Genomic DNA, 17,502 nt, shown 5'->3' with positions numbered 1-17,502 from the left:
CACATCAAAGTAATCATCAATTTAAAGAGCCCTCTTTGGGGATTGTAATAGAGATTCATCTGGATTGATGAACTTAATTCTAAACATTTACTCACAAAAAAAGGAAATCTTCAACATCAATATTAATGGAACATGTCCACAAAAAATCTAGCTGGCAACACTGAATATTGCATTGTTGTATTTTTTTTCACAGTTCATGAACTTATATTCATATTTTTTTTAAGTATTATTCAATAAATATATTTATAAAGGATTATTGAATTGTAGCTATTTTTAGAAAATTTATAAAAAATCTCATGTACCCCTTGGCATACCTTCAAGTACTCCCAGGGGTACGCGTAACCCCATTTGAGAACCACTGAGCTAGAGGACTGAAAGGCACTTCTACTTAGCAGAAATTTAGTGTTATGGTATATCGCATTGGTTCTCAAATGGGGATACGCGTACCCCTGGGGGTACTTGAAGGTATGCCAAGGGGTACGTGAGATTTTTAAAAAATATTCTAAAAATACCAACAATTCAAAAATCTTTTATAAATATATTTATTGAATAATACTTCAACAAAATATGAATGCAAGTTCATAAAATGTGAAAAGAAATGCAACAATGCAATATTCAGTGTTGCCAGCTAGATTTTTTGTGGACATGTTCCATAAATATTGATGTTAAAGATTTCTTTTTTTGTGAAGAAATGTTAAGAATGAAGTTCATGAATCCAGATGGATCTCTATTACAATCCCCAAAGAGGGCACTTTAAGTTGATGATTACTTCTATGTGTAGAAATCTTTATTTATTATGGAATCACTTGTTTATTTTTCAACAAGTTTTTAGTTATTTTTATGTCTTTTTTCTCAAATAGTTCAAAAAAGACCACTACAAATGAGCAATAGTTTGCACTGTTATACATATTAATAAATCAGAAACTGATGACATAGTGCTGTATTTTACAAACCCCGTTTCCATTTGAGTTGGGAAATTGTGTTAGATATAAATATAAATGGAATACAATGATTTGCAAATCATTTTCAACCCATATTCAGTTGAATATGCTACAAAGACAATATATTTGATGTTCAAACTGTTAAACATTTTTTGGTTTGCAAATAATCATTAACTTTAGAATTTGATGCCAGCAACACGTGACAAAGGAAAAGGTGGCAATAAATACTGATACATTTCAGGAATGCTCATCAAACACTTATTTGGAACATCCCACAGGTGTGCAGGCTAATTGGGAACAGGTGAGTGGCATGATTGGGTATAAAAGCAGCTTCCATGAAATGCTAAGTAATTCACAAACAAGGAAGGGGCGAGGGTCACCACTTTGTAAGCAAATTGTCGAACAGTTTTAGAACAACATTTCTCAATGAGCTATTGCAAGGAAATTAGGGATTTTACCATCTACGGTCCGTAAAATCATCAAAAGGTTCAGAGAATCTGGAGAAATCACTGCACTTAAGCGATGATATTACAGATCTTTGATCCCTCAGGTGGTACTGCATCAAAAACCGACATCAGTGTGTAAAGGATATCACCACATGGGCTCAGGAACAGTTCAGAAAACCACTGTCAGTAACTACAGTTGGTCGGTACATCTGTAAGTGCAAGTTAAAACTCTACTTCGCAAAGCAAAACCCATTTATCAACAATACTCAGAAACACCGCCGGCTTTGCTGGGCCCGAGATCATCTATGATGGACTGATGCAAAGTGGAAAAGTGTTCTGTCGTCTTACGAGTCCACATTTCAAATTGTATTTGGAAACTGTGGACGTGGTGTCCTCCGGAACAAAGAGGAAAATAACCATCTGGATTGTTATAGGCGCAAAGTTCGAAAGCCAGCATCTGTGATGGTATAGGGGTGTGTTAGTGCCCAAGGCATGGTTAACTTACACATTTGTGAAGGCACCATTAATGCTGAATGGTCCACACAGGTTTTGGAGCAACATATGTTGTCATCCAAGCAATGTTATCATGGACGCCCCTGCTTATTTCAGCAAAACAATGCCAAGCCACGTGTTACAACAGCGTGGCTTCGTAGTAAAAGAGTGCGGGTATTTTCCTGGCCCACCTGCAGTCCAGACCTGTCTTCCATCGAAAATGTGTGGTGCATTATGAAGCGTAAAATACAACAGCAGAGACTGTTGAACGACTGAAGCTCTACATAAAAAGAGAATGGGAAAGAATTCCACTTTCAAAGCTTCAACAATTAGTTTCCTCAGTTCCCAAACATTTATTGAGTGTTGTTAAAAGAAAAGGTGATGTAACACAGTGGCGAACATGTCCTTTCCCAACTACTTTGGCACGTGTTGCGGCCATGAAATTCTAAGTTAATTATTATTTGTAAAAAAAAATAAAGTTTATGAGTTTGAACATCAAAAATCTTGTCTTTGTAGTGCATTGATGACAACCCAACTCTACATGCCCCTAAAGCTGACCAACACGCCGGATTGTAGTCAGCTGGAGGCGTGTCTTAATGAAATTAAACAATGGATGTCCGCTAACTTTTTGCAACTCAACGCCAAAAAAACGGAAATGCTGATTATCGGTCCTGCTAGACACCGAACTCTATTTAATAATACAACTCTAACATTTGACAACCAAACAATTAAACAAGGCGACACGGTAAAGAATCTGGGTATTATCTTCGACCCAACTCTCTCCTTTGAGGCACACATTAAAAGCGTTACTAAAACGGCCTTCTCTCATCTCCGTAATATCGCTAAAATTCGCTCCATTCTGTCCACTAAAGACGCTGAGATCATTATCCATGCGTTTGTTACGTCTCGCCTCGACTACTGTAACGTATTATTTTCGGGTCTCCCCATGTCTAGCATTAAAAGATTACAGTTGGTACAAAATGCGGCTGCTAGACTTTTGACAAGAACAAGAAAGTTTGATCACATTACGCCTGTACTGGCTCACCTGCACTGGCTTCCTGTGCACTTAAGATGTGACTTTAAGGTTTTACTACTTACGTATAAAATACTACACGGTCTAGCTCCATCCTATCTTGCCGATTGTATTGTACCATATGTCCCGGCAAGAAATCTGCGTTCAAAGGACTCCGGCTTGTTAGTGATTCCCAAAGCCCAAAAAAAGTCTGCAGGCTATAGAACGTTTTCCGTTCGGGCTCCAGTACTCTGGAATGCCCTCCCGGTAACAGTTCGAGATGCCACCTCAGTAGAAGCATTTAAGTCTCACCTTAAAACTCATTTGTATACTCTAGCCTTTAAATAGACTCCCTTTTTAGACCAGTTGATCTGCCGTTTCTTTTCTTTTTCTTCTATGTCCCACTCTCCCTTGTGGAGGGGGTCCGGTCCGATCCGGTGGCCATGTACTGCTTGCCTTTGTATCGACTGGGGACATCTCTGCGCTGCTGATCCGCCTCCGCCTGGGATGGTTTCCTGCTGGCTCCGCTGTGAACGGGACTCTCGCTGCTGTGTTGGATCCGCTTTGGACTGGACTCTCGCGACTGTGTTGGATCCATTGTGGATTGAACTTTCACAGTATCATGTTAGACCCGCTCGACATCCATTGCTTTCCTCCTCTCTAAGGTTCTCATAGTCATTATTGTCACCGACGTCCCACTGGGTCATTATTGTCACCGATGTCCCACTGGGTGTGAGTTTTCCTTGCCCTTATGTGGGCCTACCGAGGATGTCGTGGTGGTTTGTGCAGCCCTTTGAGACACTAGTGATTTAGGGCTATATAAGTAAACATTGATTGATTGATTGATTCAATTGAATATGGGTTGAAAAGGATTTGCAAATCATTGTATTCCGTTTATATTTACATCCAACACAATTTCCCAACTCATATGGAAACGGGGTTTGTACTTCTTTATCTCTTTTTTCAACCAAAAATGCTTTGCTCTGATTAGGGGGTACTTGAATTAAAAAAATGTTCACAGGAGGCACATCACTGAAAAAAGGTTGAGAACCACTGGTATATCAGACTCTCTAAAAGCAACTTACTGATTTCGCCAGATGCGTTTCTGCCGCCAACGGCGTACAGTTTCTCCCGCAGGGCGCAGAGGTGAAAGAAGGTCCTCTTTTCATTGAGCGAAGCAATCTGAAGCCAGACGTTGAAGCGCGGGTCGTAGCGGTAGGCGCTGTCGATGGCCGTCTTCCCCTTGGTGTCATATGTGCTCTGACCTGGGAAGAAATCAACGTCAAAGCGGTCCTGTTCTGTAAGCGCCTTTGGGTCGCGGCGGTGCCCTGACCTCCGACAATGAACAGAAAGCCACCCAGGAGAGCCACGCCGTGCTGGTAGCACGGCACCTCCATGGGCTTCAGGGCTCTCCAGTGGCCTGTGTTCTGGTCGTACATCCTCAGCTCACGGCTCACCACCAGCTGCTGACGCATCACGCCCCCCAGCGCCACGATGTGCGTGGCGTTCGAGCGGATCTGCGTGCGCTCGCTCTGCAGAGCCGGTTGCATGAAGGGCATCATCTGGTAGTTGCTGGCCTCCAGCAGGAGGTTCACGCAGGAGGTGTCGGAACGCATCAGGGAGTTGCGGCCGTCTTCCTCCTCCTCCTGGGAGATCTGGATCAGCTCGCAGGGGCTCATCAGCGGGAAGCGAATGTGACGCATCAGCGCGTGGACGAAGGAGTTGCGTTTGGCGGGCTGATGACCCAGCCACCCTTTGGCGATGTGGTAGAGCTCCATTTCGGAGAAGCCCTTCAGGGAGTTGCTGGCCAGAGCGCCGGCTATGGTCTTCTCTGAGAGTTGCAGGTAGCGACCACTCTCCACCAGGGCCGACAGGTTGTGACTCACAAACGTGGCTACAAAAAAAAATAAGGTCACCTGCTAAGCTAGGGAAGTGAGCACTTATCAGATACTCCTCTTGGCCCCTCTTTCTGGTTCCTCACCAATGTTCTTCTGCACATCCTCTAGAAGTAAGTCAGAAGCAATGCTCTCCACCTCCACGCAGTTATCCACAGTGACCTGCGGCATTCAAGTGACGGAAGCCACAGTTAGCATCCAGCGAGCTCCCCGAGAGTGCAGTCTCACGCACAGAAACTCGCCTCGCTGCTCAGAAGCTCGTTGCAGAAGGCAAGAACCGGCATGACCTGCAGGAAGTTTGCAGCTTCCAGAGTCTCCTGCAGGTTGCTCATGTCCAGGCTGACTTTGGACGTGTAGATGAAGTCCAGGATGTTCTTCAACCCTAACTCCGTGACCCCGTGAAGCTTGATCTCTCTCATCTCCTGCTCCCGCATACCTCCTGAACACAAAGCGGAGTAGAGTCAAGACCAGGTAAATTTCAGGATATCTTCACAGACAACTTGCCTGTGAACATGGCTTTGAAGTAGTCGCTGGATGAGGCCATGATGACTCTGTGCACGGGGAATCTTTCCTGACTGTCTCCCGGAACCAAAATAACATCACACAGGATGTCGTGTCCCCGGAAAACGTCCAGACCCTGCAGAGATCAAAGAAACAATCCGAAATCTTCTCAGCTCTCGTATTGATATCGGCAAGAGGTGTCATACCTTCAGCACAGCAGATCCGTGCTCAGAACTACTAAACACCTTGCACAAAGGTCGCGGGGGCAGTTTGGGCTTGGTAAGTACATCCGGCTGTTTGGGAGGAACTTCCTTGGCAGGGGTGAGAGGAGGAGGCAGCGGGGCCGGCGACGGAACTTGCGGTGGATCCGGTGCTGGAGACGGAGCGGGGACTGGTTGAGGAACCCTGTCATCTAGCAGAACCAAACGGAGAACGGGTGTTGAGTAAAGCCTAACCCACTGAAGCGCAGACCTCCGTCCAGACCATGTTGTTAGGAAATCGAGACAGTCAACACAAACTTATGGCAGTCACCAAAGAGAGGGACAGGAACATATCCGTAGGAAGTGACTCAGGAGGAAACCCATATAGGACTGTCAGTAATCCAGGGTAATATTAGCAGCTATACAGATTCACATTAACCCAGAAATCCTTCCAGGTTCTTAGCGGCCAGGGAAAACGCACCTTGTTGAGCCGCAGGTCTGTCGGGCTGAGGTGCTGCTCTGGACTGATACCTGCCGCTGAAGCGGGAAAACCTGCGACTCAGCCTTCCTGGCCCTCCATCATCTCCGACTCTGTGGCGCAAAGATCATGGTACTTGCAAACTCAAACCTCATTGGCTGCAAAGTCAACCAACAGTATCACAGTTTGTTTATTAAAATTTTTCTCAGCAATTTCCTTTTAAGATAATGAGTGCAAAAAATATATATACATTATTATCTATTATTTGAATAAATATAAATAAAACAAATAAAATACATTATTAATTTAAAACAATTTAACAAAATACATTTTGGCAATTTTAAATAAGTGTCAGAGTTTGTTTTTTTTTTAAATATAATGATAATAATGAATACAAAAAAATATAATATTATTTGTTATTAAAATATACATAAATATCCATCCATTTTCTACTTCTTCTCTTTTTTTAGATTACAGTGAGGTTGGAACCTATCCCAGGCAGGTTACACCCTGGACAAGTCGCCACCTCATCGCAATACATACAATCATAAAAATTACTACAAAACATATTTTTTTACTCTCTCTCTATATATATATATATATATATATAATGTTTAATAAATAAATTAAAATATGTCATTAATTTTAAAGAAGTGTCAAAGGCGTTTTACATAAATATGGTTGTAATAATTCATCATACTATATATATATATATATATATATATATATATAATATATATGTGTGTGTATGTATATATATATAAATATATATATGTGTGTATATATATATATATATATGTGTGTATATGTACAGTATACATATACATACATATATATATATATACACGTGTATAAATATATGTATGTATATATATATATATATATATATATTATATGATAAAAAATATTAAAATCTCAACCATTTTAAATAGGTGGCAAATGTGTTTTTTTATTAATATAATTATAATCATCAATAAAACACACATTATCATTATTTGTATGTATATATACATACATATATATGTATACACATATAACATACATATCTAATAATACCTGTTAAATTAAACATTTTAAATCGTTACTACTATATATATATATATATATATATATATATATATATATATATATATATATATATATATATATATATTTTTTTTTTTTTTTAATTTTATTATTTTTTTTAATGATAAATGTATTAAATTAAAAAAAAGGAAAAAATATCAGCAATTTTAATTGTCAGCAGTGGTCATCAAGTGAAGCACATTTAAGTTTTTAATAATTCAGCTAAATTCATATGAATGAAAAAGTGTTTTTGGCAAATGGGGCTCAAAATTAAATTCATCTTAGGTCCCCGGTTCAACCAGCATAGCATATAGATGCTAAGACGGCATTGTTACATCATGCTAGTTTAGCATGTCACTGAAGGAACTCGAACTATGACTAGGACAAAAAGCAAATAGCGGAAGATGTTTTACCAAGTACAAGAAATTGTGTCCTTACCCCATGTGGTCGTGCTGGGGCGGAGGACTGTCACTCCGCTGGTGAGACTTCCTGCACGCACACACAATGAAAAGTCCTGTGACCCACTTTTAAGACGTGAATATTGATGCCACTATGATTAAAGACTGAGATGCAATTTACACCATACAGAAAACGAAAGGATATTGTTGTGGCAAAATTAGTATTTTAGTCATCTCTTGTTAAACAACAATTTAAGTCTCGGGAACAGTCCTTGTGTGATTTATGCTGTATTGCTTCTTTTCACTGCATTGGCCTGTTCTGTGTCCAAAATACATTTTTATAGCCCTCTGCTAAATTACTTGGGCCCTGCGGAGGTAATTCTGCTTGGCTGTTTCAACACCCCCATCTTCTAAGAACATGAGACTTTTGATTGATTGAAACTTTTATTAGTAGAGTGCACAGTACAGTACATATTCCGTACAATTGACCACTAAAAGGTAAGCCCCGAATAAGTTTTTCAACTTCTTTAAGTCGGGGTTCACGTTAATCAATTCATGAAAACTCAGCAGAAACCAGACATTGATACAACGTTGATTATACATACAAGTCCTTTAAAACGGACTTTGAAACAAATCTGCAAAATAGACAATGTTAGTGTCTGTTGGATCCACGTTGTTGGTTGGGAAAAGACCAAGTTTCAATGGTCAAATCAACGTCACAACCTAACGTTGAATTAACGTTGTCAAAAAGCATGTTGTTTTAACGTTGTACTTGTGCTGTAAAATATAGGTTGGAAAATTAACAAAATTCATGGTCAAATCAACGTCAGGTCCCAACATTGATTAAACATTGTCAGGACCTAATTTAATGTCTTGTGCCTGCTGGGAAGGACTGTTGTGATGCCGAGCGTCACTAATTAGGGATCGAGCAGCGGAACAAGACCCACAAGGGCAATGCAGAATACCTCTCACCATTTTCACGTATCAACACGAAAATCGCAGGAGACGTCTATCATGACAGAACGTGCTTAAAAGTCTCAAGAACCCAGACCCAAAAACAAACAGGAAGTCAGCCATCTTGGTTTTTGATTTGTCGGCCAAAAATGGTGTCATATTTTAACAAACTACTCCTTGGGACTTTGGCCAAATGAGTCTTGGTTAAATTTTTGTATACTACCAATAGAGACAACAATTAATTCTTAACAATTATTGCCTGCGCCATGAGATGTGGGCGTGGCATGGCGCCAAACTTTGCTCCGATAGTTCGCCGCAACACACGAAACGTTTATAACTCGTTTGTATTGTGTTTGTCTTTTGGTCACGTTTGTATTGTGTTTGTCTTTTGGTCAAATGTTACTCTCCAAATGGGTTTATTTTGTGATTGATGCTGTATCACTGCCTTTCCTCAAAATTCCTGCTTTTGCTAATATCACAGATAAAGTCTGTCATTTGCTCATCCTTCTTTTTAAACTGTATAGAATTATTCCCCGGGATCAATAAAAATTGACCTGGGTAATACTTTGATCACCCTTACACATGACGACTCACAAATTATTGCAGATAAACGATTATTTTTTAGACCAAAGGCAAACTTACGTCTACAGTGCTGAATTTATCTTGTGGCGTACCCCAGGGATTTACACTTGGAACAAAAATTGTTTTATTGCTTCATAATCGCCATTTGTAAAACTGACTCGGAAAGGGAATTGAAAAGCCGGTTTTTGTTAAGGACCCGCTCCCGGTGTATCAGTTCCTTGGAATCTCTTACCAGTTTCTCAAACCGAATCGCTTAACAATTCCTGGTTTCTGTTTAGTCAAAACATGCAAGCAAAGTGCTGAAACGTGCAGTAACTATAAACAAATGTTGCATTTGTGGGTCAATGCTCCTGATTTTCAGTAGGCGAAGGCCTAATTGTGGTCAGAGAAAAAAAGTTCCATGTTTTCCTCCTACCAGATTTTCACTTCGTCTTTCCCATTGTACAGGTGAAACTCCAACTATTAGAACATCATGTGTAGCAGTGATCCTCAAACTAAGGTACGGGCTCCAAGTAGTGGTACGCCATTCAAACACTATTTTATTGTTCAAACGGTGTGTATATAATTGTATATACTTGTGAAATAAAACCTCTGCCTTGTTTTCAATGAATACTTAGGCCTACTACCCTACCGCATTTTACTGTTGTTCATGAACCGACACAGTACCAATTCGGAATCGATACCAATACTCAACAGTACCAATTTTTGGCACATTTGTGTGTTAATAAACATCAATTGCTTTCAATGATAAAATCTATTTTTTTATTGCAACATTTAAAAAGGAGCCGATTCTAATAATTTATTTTTACTTCTTATATCGTGTTTTATTATCACATTTCAAAGTCTTTTTTGGCAGGGAAAATTGCAACCTGACCTAGAGGCAGTTTGACCGAGACCGCTCTCAGTGCTGCTGGAGTGACGGCCCAGTGTTTAAGTGAGGAATGGAACGAGATGACCGTCTGATACCATAGTTATCATGACCAAAATGATCACTGTGGATCGCAGTATAGTTGAATATGCTCCAAAAGTACTTATGCATGTACTGAAAATACGTACTAAACAAATACACCCACTGTCAGAAATGCCAATATTTTGCATGTTTTGTGTTTTTTATACTTCAGTGATAGTGTTTTAGTCATAGTATTTTATTGTTCTAAATACTGCTTTGTACTTCAATACTTTAATATTTATTTAAATAAATCTATTATTATTATTATTATTTAGAATTTCTAGCGGCTGATGCACGCTTTGGTTGTCCTACTCTTTTTCTACTTTTACAATGCATACTTTTTTCATAATACTTTACTATACACTACCTTTAGAGTACTGTTATTGTACTTTTAAAATAAATTTATAATACTTACTTTCATAATACTTTTACAATTCACTTATAGTACTTACTTTTCTAATACTTTTACAATACACTACTTTTAGAATATTTTTATTGTACTTTTACAATACACTTTTAATACTTACTTTAATACTACTTTTACAATACACTAGTTTTATAGTACTGTTACAATACATTTATAATACTTACTTTCATAATACTTTACAATACACTACCTTTAGAATACTTTTATAGTACTTTTACAATACACTTATACTTATTCTAATAATAATTTTACAATATCATACTGTTGTAGTAATTTTAAAATACTTCAATAATTATTTTACAATGCTTTTATAATGAAGTACATTTACAATGCACTACATTTCAATGTATACTTTTGTAGTACTTTTACAATGCATTTGAAATATAATACTTTTACAATAAAATACTTTTACTACACTTTTATAATACTTTTACCATACATACTCTCACAATACATGCATAATACTTATTTTAATAATACATGTGCAAAACAATAATTTTATAGTAATTTTAAAATACTTCCATAATTATTACATACAGTACGTTTACAATACACTACTTTTAGAATACTTTTATAGTACTTTTACAATACACTTTTAATACTTACTTTCATAATACTTTTACAATACACTACTTTTATAGTAGTGTTGAAATACACTTACAATACTTACTTTCATAATACTTTTACAATACACTACTTTTAGAATACTTTTATAGTACTTTTACAATACACGTTTAATACTTACTTTCATTATACAATTACAATACACTACTTTTATAGTATTGTTACAATACATTTATAATACTTACTTTCATAATACTTTTATAGTACTTTTCCAATATACTTATAATACTAAGTTGAATAATACTTTTACAATATAATACTGTAGTAATTAAAAAAATAACCTTTATAATTATTTTACAATGCTTTTATAATGAAGTATTTTAACAATGCACTACATTTTAAACACTGTTATAGTACTTTTACAATACTTTACCATACTTATTTTATTAGTACTTTGAAAATGCATTTAAAATACAATATTTGTACAATAAAATACTTTTAGTACACTTTATAGTACTTTTGCCATACTTATTTTCACATTACATGCATAATACTTATTTTAATAATACTTGTCCAATACAATACTTTTATCGTAATTTTAAAATACTTCTATAATCATTTTATAATGCTTTTATTATAAAGTACTTTTACAATACAATAGTTGTATAACACTTTTATAATACTTTTATAGATTGTGAAGTATATATGTATGTGTATGTGTATATATACAGTATATATATTATATATATATATATAATACATATATATATATATATATATACATACTGTATATACAGTATACATATATATACATCAGTAAATTCACTGTATATATGTATATATACTATGTATATATTAATATATATTGTGTATATATACTGTGTATATCTAAATATATACTGTATATATGTATAGATATACTGTATATATGTACATAAAGGCTGTATATATACTATACATACGTATGAATATTGACTATATAGATAAATATATACACTGTAAACATGTATATATACTCTTTATATATGCATATATACTGTTTATGTATATATCTATATATGCTGTATATATACAGTATATTTGTAAATATATACTGTATAGATGTATGAATATATATTCTATAAATATATATACTGTATACATGTAAATATACTCTTTAAATGTGTATATATACTGTGTATATGTACAGTATATACATATATATTTACTGTATATATACAGTATATTTGGAAATATATACTGTATATATATATTTACATACAGGTATATATTTATAGTTAGATGTACTATACATATAGCTATATACTGTGTATATGTAAATATACAGTATATTTGTACTCTATGTGTGTGTATATATATACATATATACTGTGCATATATACAGTATATATGTATATACAAATTATGTTTATGTATTTACATATATACTGTGCATATATGTGTATATAGATTTACTGTCTATGTATATACATATAGAGTATATACATTATATACTGTGCATACTGTATATGTATATATACAGACTGTATACGGTGTGTATATCTATCTATCTATCTATCTATCTATCTACGACCTTTCACTTTGACAAGGAAAAGTGACAACTAAACAGTTTTCCTGATTTGCGTTTGTTTACCTGGCAGAAATCCTTCTGAGCAGAGCGGACCCCAGACTTCCCTCCAGCCTTACGCTCTTGAACTCGCCGCCCGAGTACAAAATGTCGTGTAGGTTAGTTAGTGCGAGAGCGAGTGAGTGAGGTTGCTGCTGCGCGTCTTCTTGCAGCGAGCTTCACTTCCTGCGTTACTTCTCCTTGTAACTGCCGTCTCACTTGTCGCCTTGCTAACCGCAGAGAGCGATACGTCGATGTTTCACCAAACCGACATGATCTGCACCATCTAAGGTTCTTATTGCAAATACTTTCTGACCGATAGTCAGCTTTTATTGGACATTTTTGGCTCAGATTGTTCAGGATCAAAAACAAAAATGGTGCAAATGCCAAAAACACAAACCCCAAAATTTAAATGCATTAGGGGAAATGCTTGCAAGTCCACAAAACAAAATGGAAGTTTAATAGACTAGTAAAAGTTAGCCTGGCTGTGTAGCAGGAAGTTAACAAGAGGCGTGTAAACAGTTAGCCATGCTATATAACAGGAAGTTAACCAGAGGTTTTTAAACACTTAGCCAGGCTATATAACAGGAAGTTAACCAGAGGTTTGTAAAAACTTTGCCAGGCTATATACTGTAAAAGGAAGTTAACCAGAGGCTTGCAAAAAACTAGCAAGGCTATATAACAGGAAGTTAACCAGAGGTTTGTAAACACTTAGCCAGGCTGTATAGCAGGAAGTAAACCAGAGCCTCGTAAACGGGTTAGTTTAGTTTACAAACTTAGCCTGGCTAAGTTTGTGAAAACTTAGCCAGGCTAAATAGAAGGAAGTTAACCAGAGGCTAGTAAAAAGTTAGCCATGCTATAAAGCAGGAAGTTAACCAGAAGTTTGTAAACACTTAGCGAGTCTATATAGCAGAATGTAAACCAAAGGTTAGTAACAAGTTAGCCAGGTATATAGCAGGAAGTTAACCACAGGTTTGTAAAAACTTAGCCGGGCTACGTTGCAGGAAGTTAACCAGGGGCTATTAAAAAGTTAGCCAGGCTATATAGCAAGAGGTTCGTAAAAAGTTAGCCAGGCTATATAGCAGGAAGTTAACCAGAGCCTCGTAAAAAGTTAGCCAGGCTATATAGCAGGAAGTTAACCACAGGTTTGTAAAAACTTAGCCAGGCTACGTTGCAGGAAGTTAACCAGAGGCTATTAAAAAGTTAGCCAGGCTATATAGCAGGAAGTTAACAAGAGGCTCGTAAAAAGTTAACCAGGCTATATAGCAGGAAGTTAACCAGAGCCTCGTAAAAAGTTAGACAGGCTATATAACAGGAAGTTAACCAGAGGCTAGTAAAAAGTTAACCAGGCTATATAGCAGGAAGTTAACAAGAGGCTTGTAAAAAGTTAGCCAGGCTATATAGTAAGAAATTAACCAGGGGCTAGTAAAAACTTAGCCGGGCTATATAGCAGGAAGTTAACCGGAGGTTTGTAAAAAGTTAGCAGGGCCACGTAGCAGGAAGTTAACCAGTGGTTAGTAAAAAGTTAGCCAGGCTATTTAGCAGGAAGTTAACCAGAGGTTTGTAAACACTTAGCTAGGCTATATAGCAGGAAGTTAACAAGACAATTGCAAAAAGTTAGCCAGGCTATATAACAGTAAGTTAACCACAGGTTTGTAAACACTTAGCCAGGCTATATAGCAGGAAGTTAACCAGGGGCTAGTAACAAGTTAGCAAGGCTATATAACAGGAAGTTAACCAGAGGTTTGTAAAAACTTAGCCGGGTTATATAGCAAGAAGTTAACAGGAGGCTTGTAAAAAGATAGCAAGGCTATATAGCAGGAAGTTAACCAGAGGTTTGTAAAAAGTTAGCCAGGCTTTATAACAGGAAGTTAACCAGAGGCTAGTAAAAAACTTAGCCGGGCTATATAGCAGGCAGTTAACCAGAGGCTAGTAAAAGTTAGCCATGCTATATAGCAGTAAGTTAAGCAGAGGTTTGTAAAAACTTAGCTGGGCTATATAGAAGGCAGTTAACCAGAGGTTAGTAAAAGTTAGTCAGGCTATATAGCAGGCAGTTAACCAGAGGCTAGTAAAAGTTAGCCAGGCTATATAACAAGAAGTTAACCAGAGGCTAGTAAAAACTTAGCCGGGCTATATAACAGGCAGTTAACCAGAGGCTATTAAAAGTTAGCCAGGCTATAAAGCAGGAAGTTAACCAGAGGTTTGTAAAAACTTAGCCAGGCTATATAGAAGGAAGTTGACTAGAGGCTAGTCAAACGTTTAGCCAGAGACTACCAAAAAGTTAGCCAAAACGGGGAGTTGCCAGAGGCTAGCAGGAAGTTAGCCAAAGGATCAAAGGAAGTTAGCTAGAAGCTAGTATAAAGTTATTCAGAGGCTAGCAAGTTCGACAGGCTATATGGTAAAATGTTAGCCAGAAGCTAGCAAAAAGTTAGACATGCTATATAGCAAGAGGTTAACCAGAGACTGGTCAAAAGTTAGCCAGAGGCTACTAGAAAGTTAACCAGGCTAGCAAAAAGTTAGCCAGGCCGTATAGCAAGAAGTTAACCAGAAGCTTGTAAAAAGTCAGCCAGAGGGTAGCAAAAAGTTAGCCAGGCTTTTTAGCAGGGGGTTACCCAGGGGCTAGTAAATAGTTATCCAGTGGCTTGCAAAAAGTTAGCCAGGCTATATAGCATAAAGTTAGCCTGAGGCTAGCAGTAAGTTAACCAGACTATATTGCAGGAAGTTAACCAAAGGCTCGTAAAAAGTTAGCCACCGGCTTGCAAAGTAAGCCAAGGCAGGGAGTCAACCAGAGGCCAGCAAAAGTTAGTCAAAGGATAGAAGGAAGTTAGCCAGAGGCTAGCAAAAAAATAACCAGGCTAGCAAAAGGTTAGTCGTGCTCAAGTGAAAGGTTAACCAGGCTATGGCAAGAAGTTAATCAGAAGCTAGTTGGAAGGTTAGCCAGAGCCAGGCAGGAAGTTAACAAGGCTGTAGCATAAAGTTAGCTATAGACTAGCAGAAAGGTAATCATCCATCCATTTTCTACCGGTTATCCCCTTCTGGGTCGCGGGGGTGCTGGAGCCTATCTCAGCTACAATCGGGCAGAAGGCGGGGTACACACTTGACAAGTCGCCACCTGAGGTTAGCAAAAAGTTAGCCAAAGGCTCACTAAGAAGTTAACTCGGCTAGCAAATTGTTAGACGGTGTTGCTAACCTAGTATATTAAAATGTGATGTTAGCATGTCGTTCACATAGCTATGCTAATGTTGCTAACCTAGAATGATAATAAAATTTAATGTTAGAACGTAGATCATATATCTATGCTAGTGTTGCTAGCCTACTATGATATCTAATGATAATGTTGGCATATAGTTCTTATATAGCAATCCTAGTGTTGCTAACCTATAATGATATTAAAATGTAATGTTAGCATATAGCTCATATATTTATGCTTGTGTTGCTAACCCAGAATGATATTAAAATGTAACGTTAGCATGTAGCTCGTATAGCAATGCTAGTGTTGCTAACCCAGGATGATATTAAGATGTAATGTTAGCATGTAGCTCATATAGCTATTCAAGTGTTGCCAACCTAAAATTATATTAAAATGTAATATTAGCATGTAGCTCATATAGCAATGCTAGGGTTGCTAACCCTGAATGATATTAAGACGTAATGTTAGCATGTAGCTTGTTTAGCTATGGTAATGTTTTTAACCTAGAATGGTACTAAAATGTAATATTAGCATGTAGTTCATAAAGCTATGGCAGTGTTGCTAACCTAAAATGATATTAAAATGTAATATTAGCATGTAGCTCATATAGCAATGCTAGGGTTGCTAACCCTGAATAATATTAAGACGTAATGTTAGCATGTAGCTTGTTTAGCTATGGTAATGTTTTTAACCTAGAATGGTACTAAAATTTAATATTAGCATGTAGTTCATAAAGCTATGGCAGTGTTGCTAACCTAAAATGATATTAAAATGTAATATTAGCATGTAGCTCATATAGCAATGCTAGGGTTGCTAACCCAGAATGATATTAAGATGTAATTTTAGCATGTACCCATAGCTCATAGCTATGCGAGGGTTGGTAACCTAAAATGATATCCAAATCTAATAGCATGTAGCTCATATAGCAATGTTAGTGTTGCCAACCTACAATATTAAATGTAATGTTAGCATATAGCTTGTTTAGCTATGGTAATGTTTTTAACCTAGAATGGTACTAAAATGTAATATTAGCATGTAGTTCATAAAGCTATGGCAGTGTTGCTAACCTAAAATGATATTAAAATGTAATATTAGCATGTAGCTCATATAGCAATGCTAGGGTTGCTAACCCTGAATAATATTAAGACATAATGTTAGCATGTAGCTTGTTTAGCTATGGTAATGTTTTTAACCTAGAATGGTACTAAAATTTAATATTAGCATGTAGTTCATAAAGCTATGGCAGTGTTGCTAACCTAAAATGATATTAAAATGTAATATTAGCATGTAGCTCATATAGCAATGCTAGGGTTGCTAACCCAGAATGATATTAAGATGTAATTTTAGCATGTACCCATAGCTCATAGCTATGCGAGTGTTGGTAACCTAAAATGATATCCAAATCTAATAGCATGTAGCTCATATAGCAATGTTAGTGTTGCCAACCTACAATATTAAATGTAATGTTAGCATATAGCTCATATATAGTACTTATGCCCATGTAGCTAACCTTGAAAGATTTTTAAATGGAATATTAGCATGTCGCTCTTATAGCAATGCTAGTGTTGCTAACCCAGAATTATATCAAACTGTAGCGTTAGCATGTAACTCATATAGCGATGCTTGTGTTGTTAAGCCAGAATTAAATTAAAATGTAATGTTAGCATTTGTAGCTCATATAGCAATGCTAGTTTTGCTAACCTAGAATGATATTAAAATATAATATTAGCATGTAGCTCATAATGCTGTGCTAGTGTTGCAAACCCAGAATGATTGCTGTTTGCTAGCTTCTTGTTAGCCGA

The 17,502-nt window shown here is 36.9% G+C and overlaps 2 protein-coding genes across 6 annotated transcripts in view; one reads left to right on the top strand and one right to left on the bottom strand.

The window, feature by feature from the left end:
- The window catches only part of si:rp71-68n21.9 (kelch-like protein 9), a 29,583-nt gene extending 16,891 nt beyond the window's left edge, over positions 1-12,692 (bottom strand). Inside the window, exons 1-9 of the mRNA XM_061879554.1 lie at positions 12,538-12,692; positions 7,469-7,519; positions 5,969-6,078; positions 5,494-5,699; positions 5,291-5,423; positions 5,029-5,225; positions 4,873-4,948; positions 4,225-4,785; positions 3,977-4,156 (exon numbers count right to left, since the gene is read on the bottom strand). Coding sequence (XP_061735538.1) covers positions 3,977-4,156; positions 4,225-4,785; positions 4,873-4,948; positions 5,029-5,225; positions 5,291-5,423; positions 5,494-5,699; positions 5,969-6,078; positions 7,469-7,473 — 1,468 coding nt within the window. The 5' untranslated portion in view covers positions 7,474-7,519; positions 12,538-12,692. The remainder of the gene's footprint in view (positions 1-3,976; positions 4,157-4,224; positions 4,786-4,872; positions 4,949-5,028; positions 5,226-5,290; positions 5,424-5,493; positions 5,700-5,968; positions 6,079-7,468; positions 7,520-12,537) is intronic.
- wars2 (tryptophanyl tRNA synthetase 2, mitochondrial) overlaps positions 1-17,502 on the top strand; it is a 229,010-nt gene that overhangs the window by 64,981 nt on the left and 146,527 nt on the right. The window contains exons 1-2 of one of the 5 annotated variants that reach the window (XM_061879563.1): positions 5,267-6,097; positions 9,412-9,463. The exons of 3 other annotated variants lie outside the window; for them this stretch is intronic. The gene's annotated coding sequence lies outside the window, so the exon portion shown is untranslated. Of the gene's footprint in view, positions 1-5,266; positions 6,098-9,411; positions 9,464-17,502 lie in introns of those variants that run through there. One more of the 5 variants, XM_061879565.1, reaches the window with a different exon arrangement.

This window comes from Nerophis ophidion, linkage group LG19, assembly GCF_033978795.1.
Source record: "Nerophis ophidion isolate RoL-2023_Sa linkage group LG19, RoL_Noph_v1.0, whole genome shotgun sequence".
NCBI lineage: Eukaryota > Metazoa > Chordata > Actinopteri > Syngnathiformes > Syngnathidae > Nerophis > Nerophis ophidion.
Note: the sequence above shows the minus strand (reverse complement) of the source record. Positions and strands in the feature narration are given on the sequence as shown.